This window comes from Carcharhinus amblyrhynchos, chromosome 8 (genome assembly GCF_965287045.1).
Source record: "Carcharhinus amblyrhynchos chromosome 8, sCarAmb.v2.hapA, whole genome shotgun sequence".
Taxonomy (NCBI): Eukaryota; Metazoa; Chordata; class Chondrichthyes; order Carcharhiniformes; family Carcharhinidae; genus Carcharhinus; species Carcharhinus amblyrhynchos.
Window position 1 is genome coordinate 66373016 of NC_137331.1, and position 20416 is coordinate 66393431.

Here is a 20416-nt window from a genome sequence, read left to right on the forward strand (position 1 = left end):
TAACCTCCACCTTCCCCGTCATTGGTAAAACACTGTGGTGGCATGGCGGTGACAGGCACCCCATCCCACCCTCACCATTTTACACCCATCCCCTGCCCAGCCTCTCACAAAAAGGCTTGTAAGATCCAGCCAAGTGAGTCGCTGGGCACACGTGGACAGTAATTTATTCACTAATGTCCTTCAGGAATCTGCCATCCTTCCCTGGCCTGACTGACATCTGACTCCAGATGCACTTTTAACTGCCCTCTGAACTGGCCGAACAAGCTACTCAGTTTGAAGGCAGCTTTCTCGAGGACAGTTAGAACTGACAACAAATGCTGGCCTTGCCACTGATGCTCATATTCCAGAAAATAATTTTAAAAATGTCAGGGCAAAAAGAAAAAAAATGCACAGACACCAGCTCCCTGTGGGGTGAGGTCACACATGAGTTCTGCTACAATGCACTCAGATGAGCACTTGATTGGAGCTTTAAGAACAAAGAACAAAGAACAACCCAGCACGGGAAACAGGCCCTTCGGCCCAACGAGCCCGCGCCACCGCATCACCCTACACCTATTCTACCCTGCATGTCTACGAATGGGACCCTACTCAGTCAGATTCAGGGAAGAAATAGTGTCAATTTGGTAAAAACCGATTAGCCTAAGAGCACATCTTTGGGGTGTGGGAGGAAACCGGAGCGCCCGGAGGAAACCCACGCAACCACAGGGAGAATGCGCAAACTCCCACAGACACAGGCCCAAATCCATGTATCTGCACAGCCAGCAGTGCTAGTCACTGAGCTGTTGCGGCGCCCGTCTACCGGTCCAGGATCAAGCACACACACCGACATGAAGTACTAGGCCACTCCTGGACTTCCAAGAGCAGCCCACGCACGACCTGCCGTGTGCATGCCCCTCGTTTGACACGAGGTGGACCTCCACCTGTGGAATAAAGACAAAAAATATTAATCATACAGCCTGCCTTTCCGGTGTCTCCCGAGGTTTAACCCTATTTAATAGCCCCTACCATATCCCTCCATTCTCGTTTCACTCATGTGCCTATCTAACTGCATCTTTATGCAGGAAAAAAAAATCGATGGATATACACACAGAAATGCTAGGTGTATTGGCAGGCCTGTTAGAATGCCTGCCAGCGCTGTCCAGCTCCAACTTGGCACAGTTTACAAGGTTGAAAATTTGCTCATGTCGAGGTGGTACAATCTTAAGTTGTGCATTCAAGGCCCAAGCTGCTCAAGGACATCTTGCAAGAACGCTTGTAGACTCCTTGCATTGAAAACCTGTAAGTAGTCTCACAACACCAGGTTAAAGTCCAACAGGACCTGACGAAGGGGCAATGCTCTGAAAGCTCGTGTTACCAAAATAAACCTGTTGGAATTTAACCTGGCGTTGTGAGACCACTTACTGTGCCTACCCCATTCTAATGCCGGCAACTCCACATCTTGAAAATCTGTAGCCTCTCACATGCCATGCTGGGGAAAGGCTGTTTAGCAGCACCAGGACAAGCAAAGATACCCACAAGATGGACAGTACGGAAATGCAAAAGGATGATTAGTCCAGTTTTGGATGGGTTATTGGGCTTTTTGTTATAAAGTTGATATGGAATGGTTGTTTCATGGTGGCTTTTTTTCCGGAGAGTTGGCTGAGAGATTTGTTTGATGGTTCATCACTAAAGATGTGGAGCTGTTAGATAATGTGTATTCACAGTTGTATTCACAGCAACCAGAATAAAACAAAGTGCTCATTGATAACCCATCCAGAATATGAGTATGTCAGCTCCTTCCTCCCTTTCTCCTCCTCCACCTGACTGAGAACAGCAGACTGAAATAGGACGAAGGCATTTGCCAAGATGATATGCTGAGCATGTTCACACACCAACTACACACTGACTGAGTGGTGCCCTTTGATGTAATGATATCCCTCAGCATTGAGACAAAGCACCTGCAAAAATACGTGTGTGCAGTTAATGGCACCCTACATCATGGGGATGTCCAAGATCCTGTCAAAGCCACATGCAGTCTAAGCTTGCATTTCTTTGTTCAGAGAGCACACAATGAACTTCCCTCTCCAGGCATTCTGACATATTTCTGATACAACAGGGACTGTAAACTGGTAAATCTTAGCCAAGTCACCTGTTCCAGCCTGTAAAAATCCTGACGCATCAAACTTGAGGGTCTAGACTACTTTCAGCACCACTGGCAATGCCACTCTGACGTGGCACTGAGACTGCAAATCTGGTTCCAACAGTTGGCTCTGTAAGCACCTTCTTTATGAAACATAGACAACAAACACACTGCTCTTTGTTTAGGGAGAGGAAGGAGGAGTCCTCCCAGAAAACACATAGGCCTTTTGCTCAGAGACTTTCTTCCCTTTCATCTCCTCATCCCTCTATGAGCAGCTTTCTTCTTCTTTGCTGCCTTTGCACCATCTCCCTCTCACGCTGCAGCTCAAGAGCGTTGGATTTATTTTCTGATCAAATTGTTGCTTTCGATAAATGTGACATGTAGTTTATTTTTATGCTATCCAAAGACTAGAAGGCAGTCATATCAATTCAGTAAGTTATTACAGTGCCAAGGCATTCCACTTCACTTGTAAGCAACATTAACTAATCAGATACACTTCTTATAGGATGGAATTTAACACCCTCCAACCAAGGCATGTTTAAAGGTTGGAGCTTGAAGACAGCACAACTGCACAACCTCTTTCCTTGCAGCCCCCACTTTGTGTTCCCCATTCTGTCACCAGTCAATGTTGACCTGGGGTCTCCCCGCAGTCCTCTGTCCCTGGTGACTGCATGGCTGGTAAATGACACTGGAGCAGCCTGCAATGCACCTCTGCCAATTTCTGATTTAGGGAGAACTTCTGTCCTCAGTTTCTTTGATCTCAGGGAAGTATATTGCTCAGCACTAAATTTGGCCAGCTTTCCCAAAAGAAGACAAGAGGCTCTTGCTGGCTGTCCAGCCGGTGGGCGAGACCCGTGTTGCTTGCATTAAAAACTGATCATAAAATCTCTTGTGGTATGCAAGGGCTCACACACAGAAATGATCTTTGATGTACAGCACATGAGAAATGATTGAGTAAAGCTGGTGAGCATCTCAGTTCTGGTCTTCCTTTTCAAACATCCAAATGAGCCTGGGGTTGAAAGAATAAATCTGCAGAACTGTCCAATTTATATTCATGTTCACAAGGACAAGCAGAGGAAAATATGTCTAATATATTATAACTAACATTGACACAGTGTAAAGGTTAATTGATTCAATATGATTTCAATATTATTTTTTGAATTATTTAGTTAACACACACAGTTTCTTTCAAATTAATTACTCTTTGCTCAACTACAGGGTTCCATAAAATGAAGAAATAAGCTTACTCATTGAGTCCTTACCGATTCACAGTGCCATCCTGGGAATTCTCCCGCATTATTGTGTCCAATACGAATTTTGTATAATTTGCCAATATTCTTTGTGTTTACCTAATGCGTAAATAAATAAATTCTTCTCAAAGTTCCTTGTTTGCATTGTTACAGAACATATTGCAATTTCATGTTGAACCTGAGAAAATAAATGTTCAAAATTGCCCAGCCACACCCTGTCCATTGGAAACAGGACAAATTAAATCCATTCAATTATCATCCCATCAGTCCAATCTCAATCATAAGTCATGTGATGGAGCTGTGCTAGTAACCTGGGCTAGAACAATAACCTGCACTGTTGGGGTTCTACCGAGAACATTTAATTCTGGACCTCACAACAGCCTTGGTCCAAACATGGGCAAAAGTGTTCATTTCCAGTGATGAGGTGTCAGTGAATACCCTTGATGTCAAAGGCAGCACTTGAGCAAGTGTACCAGCTAGGTGTCTTGGCAAAACTGACTTTAATGGGTGAGGTTTTCTTGCTCCCTGGAAATAGTAGGGGTGGCTTGATATTGGCCACCAATGGGATCTTCCAGTCCTGCTGACGCCTATGTTTTTTTTTGTGGCTTGCCCATCCCACTATTGGGGAATCCTTTGGCGAGACTGAAAAATCCTGCCTGCGGGTGGGCTGGAAAATCCTGCCCAATAGGAATCAGGAAAACTCTACACTGGCAGGAATCAGGCCTAGCACAAAGGAAGATGGTTGGAGTTATTGGAAGCCAATCATTCCAGCCATAAGACAGCAGCAAAAAGTTCCTTAGGGCAATGTCCTCAGCCCAACTATCTTCAGCTGTTTCATCAGTGACCCACCCTCCAGTATTAAATTCAGAAACTGAGATGTTTGTTGGTGATTATACAGTGTTCAGTTCCATTCACAACTCCTCAGAAAATAAAACAGTTCATGTCCATGTGTAGCAAGATCTGCACACAACCAGGTTTAAAATAATGTTCACATCATACGAGTAACAAGCAATACCCATTTCCAATGAGAGGAAGTTCAACCACCTTCCATTGACATTCAATATCATTAGCATCTTTGAAAGCCCATCCTGGGGGTTACCACTGAGTTCAAATAGAGCAGCCACATAAATACAGTGGCTACAAGAGCAGGTCAGCGATGGGGAATTTGAAAGCAAATGACTCACCCTCAATTACCTCTTTCACTATAAGCAAAATTTAGTGAAACCTGTTGCAATGGACTTAATGGTGAGTGGGCAAGAAAATTACGTGAGAGGTTGCATGCACACTTCCCAGTGACATGAAAGCTGTCCCGCATTTTGTGAGCAGTGGGAAATGAAACCACTGGCACAGGAAGGCAACTGGACTCATGAAAGAATTACTTAAAAGTAATTGTCCTTGAGTCCAGGATTTAATTGGTTGCTCAGGGATTACACTCTTTTCCTTTTTCTATACCTGTGGAAGCTTTTACAGTCTGTTTTTATATTTCTTGCTTGTTTTCTCTCAGGTTCCAATTTCTCCCTCTTCATTTTTTTTAAATCATCCTTTGTTTATTATTGTCACAAGTAGCTTAAATTAACAGTGCAATGAAGTTACTGTGAAAATCCCCTAGTCGCCACACTCTAGCGCCTGTTCGGGTACACTGAGGGAGAATTTAGCATGGCCAGTATACCTAACCAGCACGTCTTTCAGACTGTGGGATGAAACTGGAGCACCTGGACAAAACCCACACAGACACTGGGAGAACGTGCAGACTCCATACAGGCAGTGACCCAAGCCAGGAATCGAACATGGGTCCCTGGCATTATGAGGCAGCAGTACTAGCCACTGTGTCACCATGCCGCCTGAATTCTTTACTGGTTTTGGAAACTTCCCGAACTTTTAATCCTACCACTAATCCTTCAAGTATTTTATGCATTTTCTTTTGGTTTGATACCATCATTAATTACATTAGTTAGCCACAGATGGGGCATCCTTCTTCTAGACTATTTATTTCTCAACAGACCTTTGTTGAGGGTTGTGAAATATTTCCTTACATATGTACCACTGCTTCTCTACCATTTTCCCTTTAACCTATTTTCTCATTCCACTTTAACCAACTCTATCTTCATATCATTGTAAGTGTCTTTATTTAGCTTTGAGATACTACCTTCAAACCCAAATTGCTCACCTCAAACTGAATGTGAAATTCTATTGTGTTATGATCATTCTTGATGTGGGTATGCCGGCGTTGGACTGGCGTAAACACAGTAAAAAGTCTGACAACACCAGGTTTTAGTCCAACCTATTGATTTGATAATATACTCGCAAGCTAAGGGGCTAACCTGAAAGCTTGCGAGTATATTATCAAATAAATAGGTTGGACTAAAACCTGGTGTTGTCAGACTTTTTACTATGATCATTCTTACCAGGAGAATCTTTTCCTTGAAATCATTAATTAATCCTGCTTCATTACACATTAGCAGGTCTAAAATAGCCTGTTCCCTGTTTAGTTCCAGAATGTATTATTCTAAGAAACTGTCCAGAATGCACTCTATGAACTCCACCAGGCTATTTTTACTAAATTGATTTGCCCAAACTATATTTAGATTAAAATCTCCTATGACTATTGCCTCCATTATTTCCTGATATATGGTCTGTCCTATAGCATAGCTACTGTCATGGGGCCAAAGCCAATTGTGCACCTCCAATAACCACACTCCATCCCTGAGGTCACCACCCCCAATCTCTGATCCCCTTCACAGACTTCTGATCCTCCCCAATCCCCCAAATTTCTGATACCTGATTCCAGGCCTGCAACCTCATGCCAGGACTGAGATCCTCTTCACTGTCCTCTAACATCCACCACCAGCTTTCCCTCACCAGAAGTCTCTTACATCTCTCCACCCTAGGATCCCTGTATTGCCAGACATGAGCCAACACATCACCCCCAACAAAATTGTACTGCCCCACCTACATTCATTCCCCCATCCTCCACCCCAAGGGCCCCCAGGATTTTAGGGACTGAAATCCTCACCTGCTTTGTATAATAAAAATCAGTGGAGGTAGCGACCAGGAGCATTGCCTTGGTATTGTGAAACAGGGTTACTGGCAGAGGAGAATGGGTGCACAGAGATACAACAGCAATACAAGTTCCATAACACCGAGATAAAGAGGCAAAAACTCCTCAGTGGTGTGTTGCCTCCTCAGAGTGAAAAGAAATAAACAATGTCATAATATTTGGTCTGATGATGGAGAAGGACAAAAAACAATCAAGCGTAACCGGCGGAAAGCGAATTTCAATGGGGTAGGAACGGATCTGGGTGCAATATCAAAACTTGGAAGTTACATAAAAATGAGTAATGATAGCTCTTTTATTATGCAATGCATTTTAAGGAAATAAACACGTAAGGGGATAATGCAAATAAACATCAGTTGGAAATTACTGCTAGTTGTAAGATGAGACCTTTGAGAGGAAATTTAAATAAGAATGGAAAGACTTCAGGGTACAAGAAGGGTGCTTGAAAAGCATTGAAAATGTGATTCCATGTTAGAAACACACAGAGCTAAAGTGAAAAAAGTTAATTTTAAGCTCGTACAAATGATTTGTTAGGCGACAGGAAAATACTGAAGTAAATCTAGGCTGAAAGGAAATGCAGTGAAGGGTCTCATAATTCCAGGCATCTGTCCACCAGCAGAAGTGTGGTGAAATAGAGATTGCATTCATCATTATAGAAGACTTTGTGGAGATTAATCCATTAATTTAAACAGGGTAGACAGTTCTTGCTTATCAAGGCACATCAAAGATGCCTGCTCTGTTCCACTCAGGGATGTTGACTTGGCCTCTTTGGCTTTTTCCTCAGAGATTAAAACAAGTTAATTTTATCTCTGTTCCTATTGAAATAAAATTCTTTATAATTAAAGACAATTAATCCTCTCCAGAATTGATCACCTTATTCTTGCGATTATTTTTAAGCCTTTACTTAGAAAATCAAATTAACTCACATTAGCTCTCAGATTGCAGTGGTTTCATTGGGCTTTGCAAAGACACAAGAGACAGAATTTCTGGCTGTTCCCCTGAACAGAAGCCAACCTTTGAATTCTGTCCTGGGCAGACACTGAGGTCAGCAGAGCAAATGTCTACTCAATGTCATTATTAGGAGTTCCAAAAGATTTTCAGTTTGGGCCTTTTCTGGATGCCACATGTTTGCCTTGAACACTCCACTCTAGCTCACAGTGGGCGGTACCAGGAAATCAGTTAGCTCATACGCTGAGCCAACTAGCAGCCCTGACCTAGGGATGAAAGCAATCCATTGACTGCAGGACTGCTTGTACAGGTTGACATTGTGTTAAAGTGTTTTGTGCACTCAGGGAGAGCATTCCCTTTCTCCCTCATCCAACAAAAGTAAAAATCAAGGCCAGAATTATTTTCTGGCTGTTCACGCTCCATTCCTGCTGCCAGCAAGGAGAGAGAATTTGGTGTTCAGAGAATCCTGAACAGTTCTGGCCCAAATCTTTATTCAGCCATTTTATCAGTCATCTCCATCCATCTCTTTGATAGCTGGTTAAGCGGTTCATTAACCTGAAATGATAGCTCACTTTCTCTCTCCACAGATGCTGGCTAACAAACTGAATATTTCCAGAACTTTCTGTTTTTTATTTTAGATTTCCTGCATCCTCAGTGTTTTGTTTATGTGGGCTTTGCAGTGTCTGATACAATTGGGCAAAGCTTACGTGGTACACATTCCGCTCATATGTTCCTGAAAATTTGGGCAGTGATCCGACAAGTGGCATAATTCTCTAATTTGCATATTTAAACAGTTCCTGCCAAAAATAAGCAACATTTGCTCATCCATTTACTGGCCCACCTGAAAATTGCATCAACTGAGTCTTGAGCTTCACTTTTAAGAAACGCTGAAGTACTTTGACCAAACTGCCAGCTACTATTGTTTTGGTGAGAAACGGGCAGTTAGCAGTTGAGAATTGTTCCCTAGAGCCAAACAAGCTAGGCATTAATCTGTTGGCAGATGCAGAATGTTCATCGAAGAATAACCATGTTTTTTTTCATAAACAAAATATCGAAGGAGATGTGATTTAGTCGCCAGCAAATGAGTGGACAGCTGTACACCAATTATACTGGTCATGAACCAGACCAATCTAATTTCCCAACGGCCTGGCATATAAATGGAGGGGGAATAATGTGATCATTTTTAATGAGTATTCATGGCAAGCAGAAAGAGTTTCTATCATGGGTTAGTGGGAATCCGACTTGCACTCTGCCTGCCATGGAAGTGGTGAGGGGAAAATTCCAATTTGTTTTCCCACTGACGAGATTCTGAAATTTGGGCTGGGATTTAGTGGCCCACCCAGAAGATGGGTTAAGTGTCGCAAAAAGTTCAACAATTTGCATTCGGCAAGGGTGGTATAGAGATGTTGTGGAACTGTGTGGAGATGTGTATTTGGGTGGCCGATCCTCATCGCCCTCAGAGCTGTAAGAATGTGTGTGCTAACTTGCACTGAAGTCTGTACCGTCAAAGCTAGGAGGTCCAACCACTTGGCTGATGTACATTGGTTGCCACACTACCAGAATGATTTGGATGCTTTGAAGAGGGTACAGAAGAGGTTTACCAGGATGTTGCCTGGTCTGGAGGGTTTAGCTATGAGGAGAGGTTGGATAAACTTGATTTGTTCTCATTGGAATGACGGAGGTTGGGGGGTGACCTGTTAGAGATTCACAAGATTATGTGTGGCAAGGACACATTGGATAATCAGATGCTTTTTACTAGGATAGAAAAGTCAAGTACTAAGGGACGTAGGTTTAAAGTGTGTGGAGAAAAGTTTAGAGAAGATGTGCGGGGCAAGTTTTTATATAGAGGCTGGTGAATGGAACATGGTGCCTGGGGAGGTGGTGGGACCAAGTATGATAGCTGCATTTTAGGGGCATCTGGATGAATACATGAGTAGATGGGAGTGGAAGGATATGGATTCTGTAAGTGCATGTGTATTTAATTTAGGCAGGCATCATGATTGGCGCAGGCTTGGAGGGCCAAAGGGCAAGTTCCTGTGCTGTATTGTTATTTGTGTGCCACTCTGTCATGTCTCACAACTTAGTTCTCAGGGGGCTGATCAGGTTCAAATGGTGTTGCAGGGGAAGGGAGCCCTAATGATGAAATCTGTTCTTCACTTTCAGAAAAAGGGAAGGGATAATGTGGCAGGGTGCCGAAGAACTGGCAATAAGGAACCCAATCTCCTGGAACTTAGCTGCTAAGAGATGAATGCCTTACAGCTAGAATGCCCAAGGTAGTTTGTTCTACTTCATGTGGTGTCTCACATGGACCCGACCACCTTGCACTCCCTGTGCCCGCATCTCTCCTTCCTCAAGGTTGCTCCCTGGGACACTGCCTCCAGTCACCTGGCATCCTGTCACTCCCTGCCCTCTCTTCTGTCCCTTCAGAGGAGATCCCACCAGCTGAGTATACAATCCTCATGATCAGAAGTGCACAAGTCATGTAAGGGTGCACGCTGCTGAAATCCTCAGACAAAGGTGGCAAGAAAAGGTATTCCTAAAGAAAGCTATCCACAGGTGAAATGCACCAGAAATCACAGAGGAACCTCTCAAGTCATCACAACAAAAAGCTCTAAATAAAACCTTCACTTCAGGGGCTTCCATCCAACTTTGGATGAGAACTTGAGGAAAACTTGTTGTCCACCTGCCAGTGTTGCCTACATAGTAACTGCAAAATTGTTTGGGTAACATAAAATTGCTTTTATTTAGTAAATTCATGGCCTGAATTAGTCCTTTAAGTGTAGGGGAACTCACTTCTGGCTCTCATGAGTACCCGCTGACCGTTATATCATTCACGTGCATGATAACATTAAGACATGTTTCCTTACATCATTTTGCACAAATTCGCGTCAGGTGCACACTTGTATTCCTTACATAAAATTCTGGCTTTGGGAAAAAGGTTTTGGGAAAGGGATACAGGAATGTGAGGAAGAACATTTTTTATGCAGCAAATGGTAACCATCTTGAACTCACAATCCATAAAGGTGGTGGAAGCTGAGATGATCATTGATTTTGAAAGGAAATTCTCCAGGCAGTTAAAGGATATAAGCTTGCAGGGATGGGGAGTGGGAATTGACTGGATTCTTCCACAGACAGCCAACATGGGATCTGATGAGCTAAATTACCACTCTCTGGACCATGAATAATTCTGTGAATCTATCAAGATGTTTCTATTTTGGGAATCATTTCGAACAAACTTCCTTCCAAGATATTAAAAGGAAAGTGCACTGTTCAGGTTGCAATAAAAGGTCAATTCATTCCAAAAATTGATTAATAGCTGTTAATTCTACAGATGATTAGGTCATAGAAACAGAGAACTTCTAAAATGTCACAAATATCCAATTTTATATTAGAAACTAAGAAACAGTTCTTTCATAGCTGGTAAAAGGTCAGTAAAATAATTGTGATTTTGTGCATGTTGGATAAAAAAATGAACAATTAAGAATACATTTTCAAATATGTGCCCCTATCAGGTCGCAGTACATCACAAAGATGATTTCCACAATTTTTGCAGGAGAGGGTCCAGAGAATGTTCATGAGAATGATCCCAGGAATTAAAGGCTTGAAGTCTGAGGAGCATTGATGACTCTGGGTCTATACTCAATGGGGTTTAAAAGGATGAGGGGGAACTCTTTGAAACTTACAAAATACTGAAAGGCCTGGATAGAGTGGATCTGGGGAAGACGTTTCCATTAGTAGGAAAGACAAGGATGCAATGGCACTGCCTCAGAATAAAGGGTGACCCTTTAGAACTGAGATGAGGAGGAACTTCTTCAGCCAGAGGGTAGTGAATCTCTGGAATTCATTGCCATAGAAGGCTGTGGAGGACAGGTCATTAAGTGCATTTGAGACAGAAATAGATAGGTTCTTGATTGGTAAGGAGGTCAAAAGTTATGGGAAAAAGCAGGAGAATGATTAAATGATGGAGCAAACTCGATGGGCCAAATGGCCTAATTCTGCTCTGATATCTTAAGGTCTAATTTTTTTGCCCATTCATTTTACTGTGATTAGTAAAGGGTTCGCAAATGGTTGTGAATCTGTGGTATTCCCTGCCCAGAGAAGCAGTTGAGGCTACCTCATTCAATGTTTTTAAGGCAAGGATAGATACATTTTTGAACTGTAAAGGGATTAAGGGTTATGATGAGTGGGTGGGTAAGTGGAGCTGAGTCCACGGAAAGATCAGCCATGATCTTACTGAATGGCGGAGCAGGCTCAAGGGGCCAGATGGCCGACTCCTGCTCCTACTTCTTACGTTCTTATATAATTTTATTATGAGTTCCCAACTATTATGACTCCACCCAAGGATGATGCATTAGCAAAATGTACCTTTTGGTATCCACTAAAATATGTGTAGAAGAAAGAAACTGAATTGAGCATTTTTATAAATATGTGAAGAAATGAATGAAATATATTAAAATTAACTTCCCACCAACTGTACAATGAGTTCGAGATATCAGGGATACGTTCCTATGAAAATGAATTGAAAAGAAATACTGATCCACTTTGAATATCACAATGGGATGAATATAGCAATTCTAGTGTGTGTGTGTGTGTGTGTGTGTGTGTGTGTGTGTGTGTGTGTGTGTGTGTGTGTGTGTGTGTGTGTGTGTGTGTGTATGTGTGTGTGTGTGTGTAGCCCCTGGCAACAGACTTGTGACCTGCTCCAGGAATAATTAGCTGCAGAAACAGACAGAATTTTTACCTATGCTCTGTCAGGTGCAAAAGGTTGACAGAGAGAGAAAGAGAGAAACATAATATTAGATCACAGTTAATCAATACATACAGTGAAACTGTCCTCCTGACCACTCTGAAACATTTCTTCTGAATTTCCTTGAAGTATAATAGCTTTCGAGTTTCCCTCATCACCGTAGAATGTGATGTAAACCTCAGCAGTTGTACCTGCAGATGGTAGGTCACTAGTGTAAACAGTTACCTTCCATTTACCTATGGTGAAAATAGGAATATAATTAATTTTCATAGGCGTGTAAAATATAATGCTAAAGGTAAAATATTTTACTTGCAAAATTAATCTGATATTACAATGAGACTAATATCTCTGACTAAACTATGGCCACTTGTAGCTTGGATGCCAATTATAGATATCAATGATAAACCATTTTTATGTTGAGATACCAAGATGATATCTATGTCCCTCCCAACAGAATACAGCAGGACAGGAGAGCAAGTAATTCAGTAAGAGTGATTGGGTACCATCAATCTTGATCTTCAAAATCCTCTCTGAGGTAGGTGAGACTGAAGATGGTTAAAAATATAATTCACAGTTTGGGGTCCTTCATAGGAATGAATTAGCTGAGAGGATTGAGTGACCATCTTCATTTCAAATGAGAATTTAATTATGCTAATTTGGTTCATGTCCTTGCTGGGTATAAACCAGATTACACTGATGTACAAAAGAGTCATGCATGTCCTTGAACGCTAGTCATTGAAAGCAAGCGTGCAGGTGCACAAGCACTTAGGAAGGCAAATTGTATTTCTGGCTTCATTGCAGGAGGATTTGAGTACAGAAGCAAGGCTGTCTTACTACAGCTGTACAGGGTCTTGGTGAGATCACATCTGGAGCATTGTGTGCAATCATAGTCTCCACATGTGAAAAAGATGTACTTTCCATAAAGTGAGTGCAGAAGTATTCACTGGAGTGCAGAAGAAAGAGTAGAGATCACATTAAAATGTATAAATTCCAACAGGACTGGAAAGATTTGACGTAGGGACAATGTTTCCCCCTGACCGGAGGATCTGGAACACACTTTCAGAATATAGGGTAGGCTATTTAGGACTGAGATAAGGAGAAATGTCTTCATGCAGACAGTGGTGAAGCTTTGGTAATCTCGACCTCAGAAGGCTGTGGAGGCCAAATCACTAAATGTATTCAAGAAAGAAATATATAGACTTCTAGACACTAAAGGCATCAAGGGGTGTAGTGAGAGTGCAGAAGTACGGTGTCAAGATAGAGGATCAGCCATAATCACACTGAATGGTGAATCAGGCTCACTGGTCGATTCCTGTTCCTATTTTTCATGTTTTTAATGTTTCTTTATGCTCTGAACTTAACATCACACTTGAAGATGACTTCAAAATCATTGTTCATATCCAGCTAATAGACTCTCCTTTATGAATCTTCTCAGTAAATCTACACACGTGTGAAAAATGAAGTTGTCGAAGATCATCAGATCACAACGATTCTGGTGTGACCACCCATCTGCCTTTAAAAATGCCTCCCCCAGAGATGCCCAGATGAAGCTAAAATGCTCTCACATGTTCGTGGATATTGAATTGAGTCAAGCAATCCTTGGATGATGGTTTTCCACAGTTTCTGTCATTTAGCTGTTTCTTCTTGTAGCTGCTGGCATTTGTGTTGGCAAAAATGTATTGGGATGGTTGTCAGACTTGTATTCTACTGCAAGCATGATGTTGCAGCTCCCGTGAAACTGCCTATTTTATCAAAACTTTTTAAGTATTTTGATATTAGCTCATGAATTGAGGAGATGGGAGTAATTCCTGAGCTTGATCTGAGGTATGAGGTCTGACCAATTGCGTGGATTCTCATCAGAATCATTAGTATCACCAGTGTGAGTTCACAACATGTCAGTTCACCTACAATTGCTGGGTCTTTTGTAACACTCAGAAAAATTAATGGCATTTACACTCTAGGGCTGTGGATACTGCACTTGGAATTAGTGAACTGTTGCACATGGAAAGCTTCACAGTAATAGATTTCACCATGGCCTTCCATGTTGACTCATGTCTTTTAGAATCCACTTAGAATATTGACACTTGCCTGTGTCAATCTTGATCAATAAGGAGCAGTTATCAACTTCCTCAGGGCAGATGATCTGAATTTTGGCGAATATTTTGGATGGTATAATTATATCTACGTTTTCCATGAGATTCTCATTGTGAAATCTGTTGACTGCTCTGTCTTTTGGTGCACATCATCGTTGTTTTACGGTTTGTCAATCACTCCATGTACATATATCTAATCAGATACCCAACAGTCATTCTAACTGTTTGATGGTACCTGTTGTATACAATCTGTCTAGATTAATGCATGGCTCTTTGTAGCTGCATCAATCTTTGCTCTAGTGCACTGCCTTTCTGCCACATGCCTTACAGAATTGATGGAAAGCTGGGTGTTTCCTTGATACACGCAAAAGGTTGCATCTTCCATGTGTCATGTCAGATTTGGGTATTCTAATGATTGCATTAGCAATTGGCGTTGTACTTCATAGAAGTATAGTAGCTCCACACAGAACAGACCATCTGACCCAAATCTGCACTGACTCTCTGATGGAATATCATACCCAGGCCCCCTCCCCTGCCCTAGAAATTTACTATGGCCAATCCACCTAACCTGCACATCTCTTGTCTTTGGGAAGAAACCGGAGCACCTGAAGGAAATCCACATAAACATGGGGAGAACTTTTAAACTTCACACAGTCATCCAAAGCTGGAATTGAACCTGGGTCCCTGGCACTGTGAGGCAGCAGCGCTAACTACTGTGCCAGCCTGGGACCTGTAAGTATCAACCTGAAAGAATCGCCTTAAACCTACACAATCCAGCGGTAGCTCTTCAGTACTATTTGTCTTGGAGATCTCCCTAGAATGAATCTATGGGAGTTGATGTGATCACCAGATCAACAAGTCTGTCTGCTGGCTCTGCGTTTGGAAAACTCTGCATCTGCTGACAAAGCAATCTGTGGATCCTATAGACTTCTGTCAAATGACATGAACTCAGGTTGATGAATGCAGAACTTTAACCTGATCCTGAGCTGGTCTTCCAGTGGGTGGTTTGGATTCATTAGCTCTTCTGTTGTTAATTCTAATGTGTTCAACTTGTGGAGATCATCACTCCCAATTGCCAGGTGAATTTTCTTGGCTTCCTTCTCTATTTCAGTAACACCTGAATGAAGAAACTGAAACTTTGTATGTTCTTTAAACATTTTGCATTTGACTAGTAGCTCTGGCGAATTGTGAGGACATTTTGACAATGGGCCATATGAAATGGCAATCGCGACCCATGCCATCAATGAGGGGGTCTCATAATGTCTAAGCAGGGGATCTTCCATTTCACTTTGAGATCAAGGGGTCTTTTTAAAAAGGCACTGATCTCTGCAACTCCGGGCCTGCATGTGTGTTAAGGCCCCTCTCCTCTCTAAACCAGTGGAAAATCCCAAAAATGACTAAGTGCAGGAAGATCATGATCAGAATCAAGTCGGACATGCCAGCACAAATCGCAAAATGACACAATGATGGGAAAACGGAGGAACAGAAGGATGATGGGAACAGGATGTGTGGATAAGGTGGATCGAGAGGAGGGGTCAGGTAGTCAGTGGGGCTGCACTGTGAGGCAAAGAGGCTAATGATCAGTGAACAGGGGTGATCAGTATGGTAGGAATTGGTTGCTCAGGGTAGTCAGGGCAGTGTAAGGTTCAATGGGAGGTGAGGGTCCCAAGTGTTTGGGAGGGTAGTGTGGTAGGGATGTCTGGTGGAAGGGTTGGAGGGAAGGGTAGTTGGATTCCTCTTGGGGATCGTGGGGGGTATTCATGGTGGTGGGGGCATAGTTGAGGGTCTCGTGCGGTTTCAGGTGTAGTTAGGGAGCTAGGGATGCAATGGGAGAATAGTGGAGGGGTGTCGCAGAGAGATGGGGAGTTTGGGCTGTTAATACGATAGCTATCCTGAGTATCTATTTCTGAGGGACAGTCTGAACCATCTGAAGACTGCCACTTAAATTGGAATATCGGCTGGTTTCCAGTCAGGCCAGTTGAACCTCCTGAGCAATTGTTGTGCAATCCTTTCTTGGAGGCTTCCAGAGGGGAATACAGTTCAGCACTCCACCACCCACCAGCCCCAGGCATGTCACCCCAGAGGGTGAGCATTATGGTCATTGTCTCTTTGACCTTTTTTTTCCTTTTTTGTCGCTGAAGCCTTTTTTGCTCACTTTATCCACATTCTTCCTGTTATTATGGAATCCTTCTCTGGCTTTGGCCCAATTTTAATGAGGGTTTTTGCTTCACTTTTTGTTCAGATCCACCTGATTCACAATCACTCTGGTCCCTCACTTTTTGTGACTAATCTAGCCTGGTGCTGGTCCTCTTGATGCAGTCACTGAACTGACAGACTCCGCGCTACAATCTCAACATGAGGAATCTGTCTGCTTACCATGTCTTTATTAGAGTGCTATCTAAGCCTGTGGCTTCGAAGCTTCTCTATGCAATCATTGTTCTGTGTTTTCAACACCCTCCGATGCTGCAAACTTGTTGCGGAATAAGCAAAACGTTGAATGCCATCTCATCCCATATAGCACAATGAGGTTATTAATGTTGTATCTATACTTAGTCCGGCTACCACATGAGCTGAACCACCAGTATGCACCATGTTATGTTTTTATAATGATATAAAGCCATCTATCCATCAGGGATTGTGTAAACACATTATGGGGTCTTTTATTTAAACCCAGACATATAAAATTGGATAGAAATTTTGAAGACATAGACAGCAGAAACTGAACAGGGCTAGCCATTTAAATATGATGGCTACAAGAGCAGGTTAGGGGCTACAAATTCTGTGGCAAGTAACTCACCTCCTCACTCCCAACACCTGTCCACCACCAACAAAACAGAAGTCAGAAGTGTGATGGAATATTCTCCACTTCACTGGATAACAGCAACTCCATAAACACTCAAGAAGCCTTGGACCAAACAGGAACACAGCAGCCCACTTCAGCAGAATCTGTCCACAGACATTTGCTCCCTTCACCACCAACACACACAGTGGCAGCCATGTGTACCATTTATAAGATGCATTGTAAGAACTCACCAAAGCTCATGAGATAACACCTTCCAAACCCACAAATGCTGCTATCTGGAAGGACAGGACAACAGATACAAGGGAACACCACCAGCTGGAAGTTCCCCTCCAAGCAACACGCCATGCTGACTTGAATCTATATCATCCTCCCATCACTATCACTGGGTCATTATCCTGGAACTCCCTCCCTAATGGCACTGAGGATACCTACACCAGATGGACTGCAGTGATTCAAGAGGGCAGCTCACCACCAGTTTCTCAAGGACAAACAGAAATAAATAGCAATAAATGCTGGCCTAGCCAGCAATGCCCACATCCCCTGAAAAAATATATTAAAAATCAACTCCATCAACACACCATGGTTTTGCAAAAATGGTTTTGAAGAATTAAATAATAATTGCAGCATTCAGCCATTTATAGAATCATAGAATCCTACAGGGCAGAAGGAGGCCATTAGGCCCATCGAGTCTGCACTGACCACAATCCCACTCAGACCCTATCCTCATAACTATGCTGAATATAGTATATCACATAACAAGCCAACTGCATTCAAATACCAATAAAAATGACATAATAACAAGCTTTTTTTTAATTGTATACTATTTAATTCACAATCCATATCAGAGGAATACAAATGCCCTGAGGATAACAGTTGAACAAAGTTAAAAGCAATTTTTATGTTTAATATTGTGATAAATACATTATAAATTCTTAATTTATGACATAAGATAATGAAACAAACAATTTTAATATAGAATTAAAAGATCAATGCTCAAAATTAACCTTGCATACTAAATTAGATTGTACAAACAGAAACTGGCAGAATGCTTAAAAATCCCTATTGGCTTCCCTAGTGACAGAAAGTAAAAATATATTGCTGCAATAATAATAATAGCTTGTATTTGTATAGCTTATTTAACATAGTGAAATATCCCAAGGTTATCACAGTTATACATATTCAACGCGCACAGGTATTCTTCTGAATGTGAATGTGAATACAGGCGTAATCACAGCAATAAATGCAGGCAAGAAGTGGAATTCATTTACTGGCTCAGTCACAGTTACTTTGTCATAGATTTGTTGCTAATGCATTAATGTTAGATGCAACAGATCAAAATTAATAAGTGCAATGAAATCCATTCTCTTCTTGTTAAAGTACACCAAAGGTGTGTTTATGAATGTTGGAAATTTGGACTTCGAACAGAGCTGTTTGGTGAATAGTGCAAAGACCATATGGACACATGGAATGTTAAATTTTCCTTTCCCAAAACATTATTAATTACAGCAGACTAATTAATATTACAATGTGACAGATGATAAATATGAAATTGGTCTTTTAATTGATAAAATGAACCCTTCATTTATGAGGGTGTATTAGAGACTGGAGGTTTTTTGACAAAATCAGATTGTTCACAACTCCCACACATTTCTTCTGAACTGAAATTCCAACCTCATTTCTTCCCTATCAACAAGACCACCCCTACTTCCACCTCCACAACAGCACCTGTCTCCACTCCTAGCTCAGTTTAACTGCTTCTGAGACCTTCAAATATACCTTTCTTATCTCTGGCTTGGTCGACTTCAATACTTGCCAGGCAGCCTTGTTTGCTCCCTTAACTTGAGCACACCCAAAATCTTACTATCTACATCCAAACTCACAGCAAGTAGTGTTAACCCATCAACCCTCAACTCCAACCTGAACTAACCCTTAGTTATGTAAATGATCATCTTTGTTTACAAATCCCTCTTGGCCTCACCCCTCCAAATTTCTCTAAACTCATCCAGTCTGGCAACCAGTCGATATCGTGGCCCTTTCTCACACACATTCAACTTCCATTCCTCCAACATTGGATGCTGTAACACATCAGTGAGGGCAAAAGATCTGCCTCAAACTGACTAATGGCCCAATGGCAAATAAATGGTTGCAAAGTGAGCCAACAAAGCAGGTGCAATCGGGCACCTCATTTTTATGCTAGAGGCGGGAACCCTACTCTTCCCCATCTACGAGTAAAGCCCAGTTCCTCCTGACATTGAAATTTACACCACATTAAGTGAGATCACCTGATACTGTAACATGATTGCTTGAAGATGTGCAATCCACACTGACAGTTTATTATTCTTATTTTGTGCCTGTAAGTGACTCTTTGATATTGGGGGTTATATCCAGCATCAGTGCTTTATTCTGTTAACTTTATTTCTCCAACCATCCTAACATTAAACCAGATAAAAATTTGAGCATCAGCATTATAGAAATCGATACTGAAACATGAGTTTGGACAAAATGGTTATGATGGTGGCTGGATATTCATTTACCAGTAAAACACAAGCAGCCTTTATCAAGTATTTAATCCAAAGGGAATAATATTCAGATCAAAGATTTTGAAAATAGTATTGCAATCATTCAATTTTCAGGAGGTCAGTGTTCAATGGTGAATTCAAGAAGTCAAGCAGGAAACAAAACATTGGTGCAGTTATGAAGCTATATGGATGTCTTCAGCATGGTTTATAAGTATACTTATGTAATGATGAGAGTTCAAATTACACCTTATGACAGTGTCTCAATATCTTAGCCAGTCAATTTTCACTACTGGACATCCTGTTTGGATTATATGCGTCTTTCCTGAAGTACCAAATTGAAAAGCACAAACTTGAGAAAATGACCAAATCTGCTACTACAGAATACAATGAATAAATCATGTAAAAATATCTAGTAAGATAAAGAAATCTGATCACTCTACAAGTTGAAATTGCTCAAACAATACAGTTCAGATCTTGTTTGCCGGTACACTAGAAGAAAACAAGTTTAAATATTTTGAGGGTGCAAACAAATAAGACTGTTAAATGATTCATTCTAATGTTAATAATTAGAAGCATTTATATTTACAAAATGCAAACTCAAAGCACAAAATTAATGCCATGGTTTTATATTTTTAATCTAAATTTTAATTGCAAATCGAAACACAATATTTAATTGATCCACGAAGGAGGCTATTTGCCCCATCAAGTCTGCTTCAATTCTCTAAAACTGCATCTCACCCAAGGCCAGAATAGAACCTGGGTCCCTGGAGCTGAGAAGCAGCAATAGTAACCTCTATGCCACAGTACTGCCCGGTTGGGTTGCTCTAATGCTCAAGAAAATAAATTCTTCTGCAAAATCCTGACAACTTTTACTGTACACCT

At 41.6% G+C, this 20416-nt stretch overlaps 1 protein-coding gene across 1 annotated transcript in view; it reads right to left on the bottom strand.

The window, feature by feature from the left end:
- LOC145346377 (oxygen-regulated protein 1-like) overlaps nucleotides 1-20416 on the bottom strand; it is a 208018-nt gene that overhangs the window by 156598 nt on the left and 31004 nt on the right. Inside the window, exons 6-7 of the mRNA XM_080193537.1 lie at nucleotides 12195-12355; nucleotides 3382-3468 (exon numbers count right to left, since the gene is read on the bottom strand). Of these exons, the coding sequence (XP_080049663.1) occupies nucleotides 3382-3468; nucleotides 12195-12355 (248 nt within the window). The remainder of the gene's footprint in view (nucleotides 1-3381; nucleotides 3469-12194; nucleotides 12356-20416) is intronic.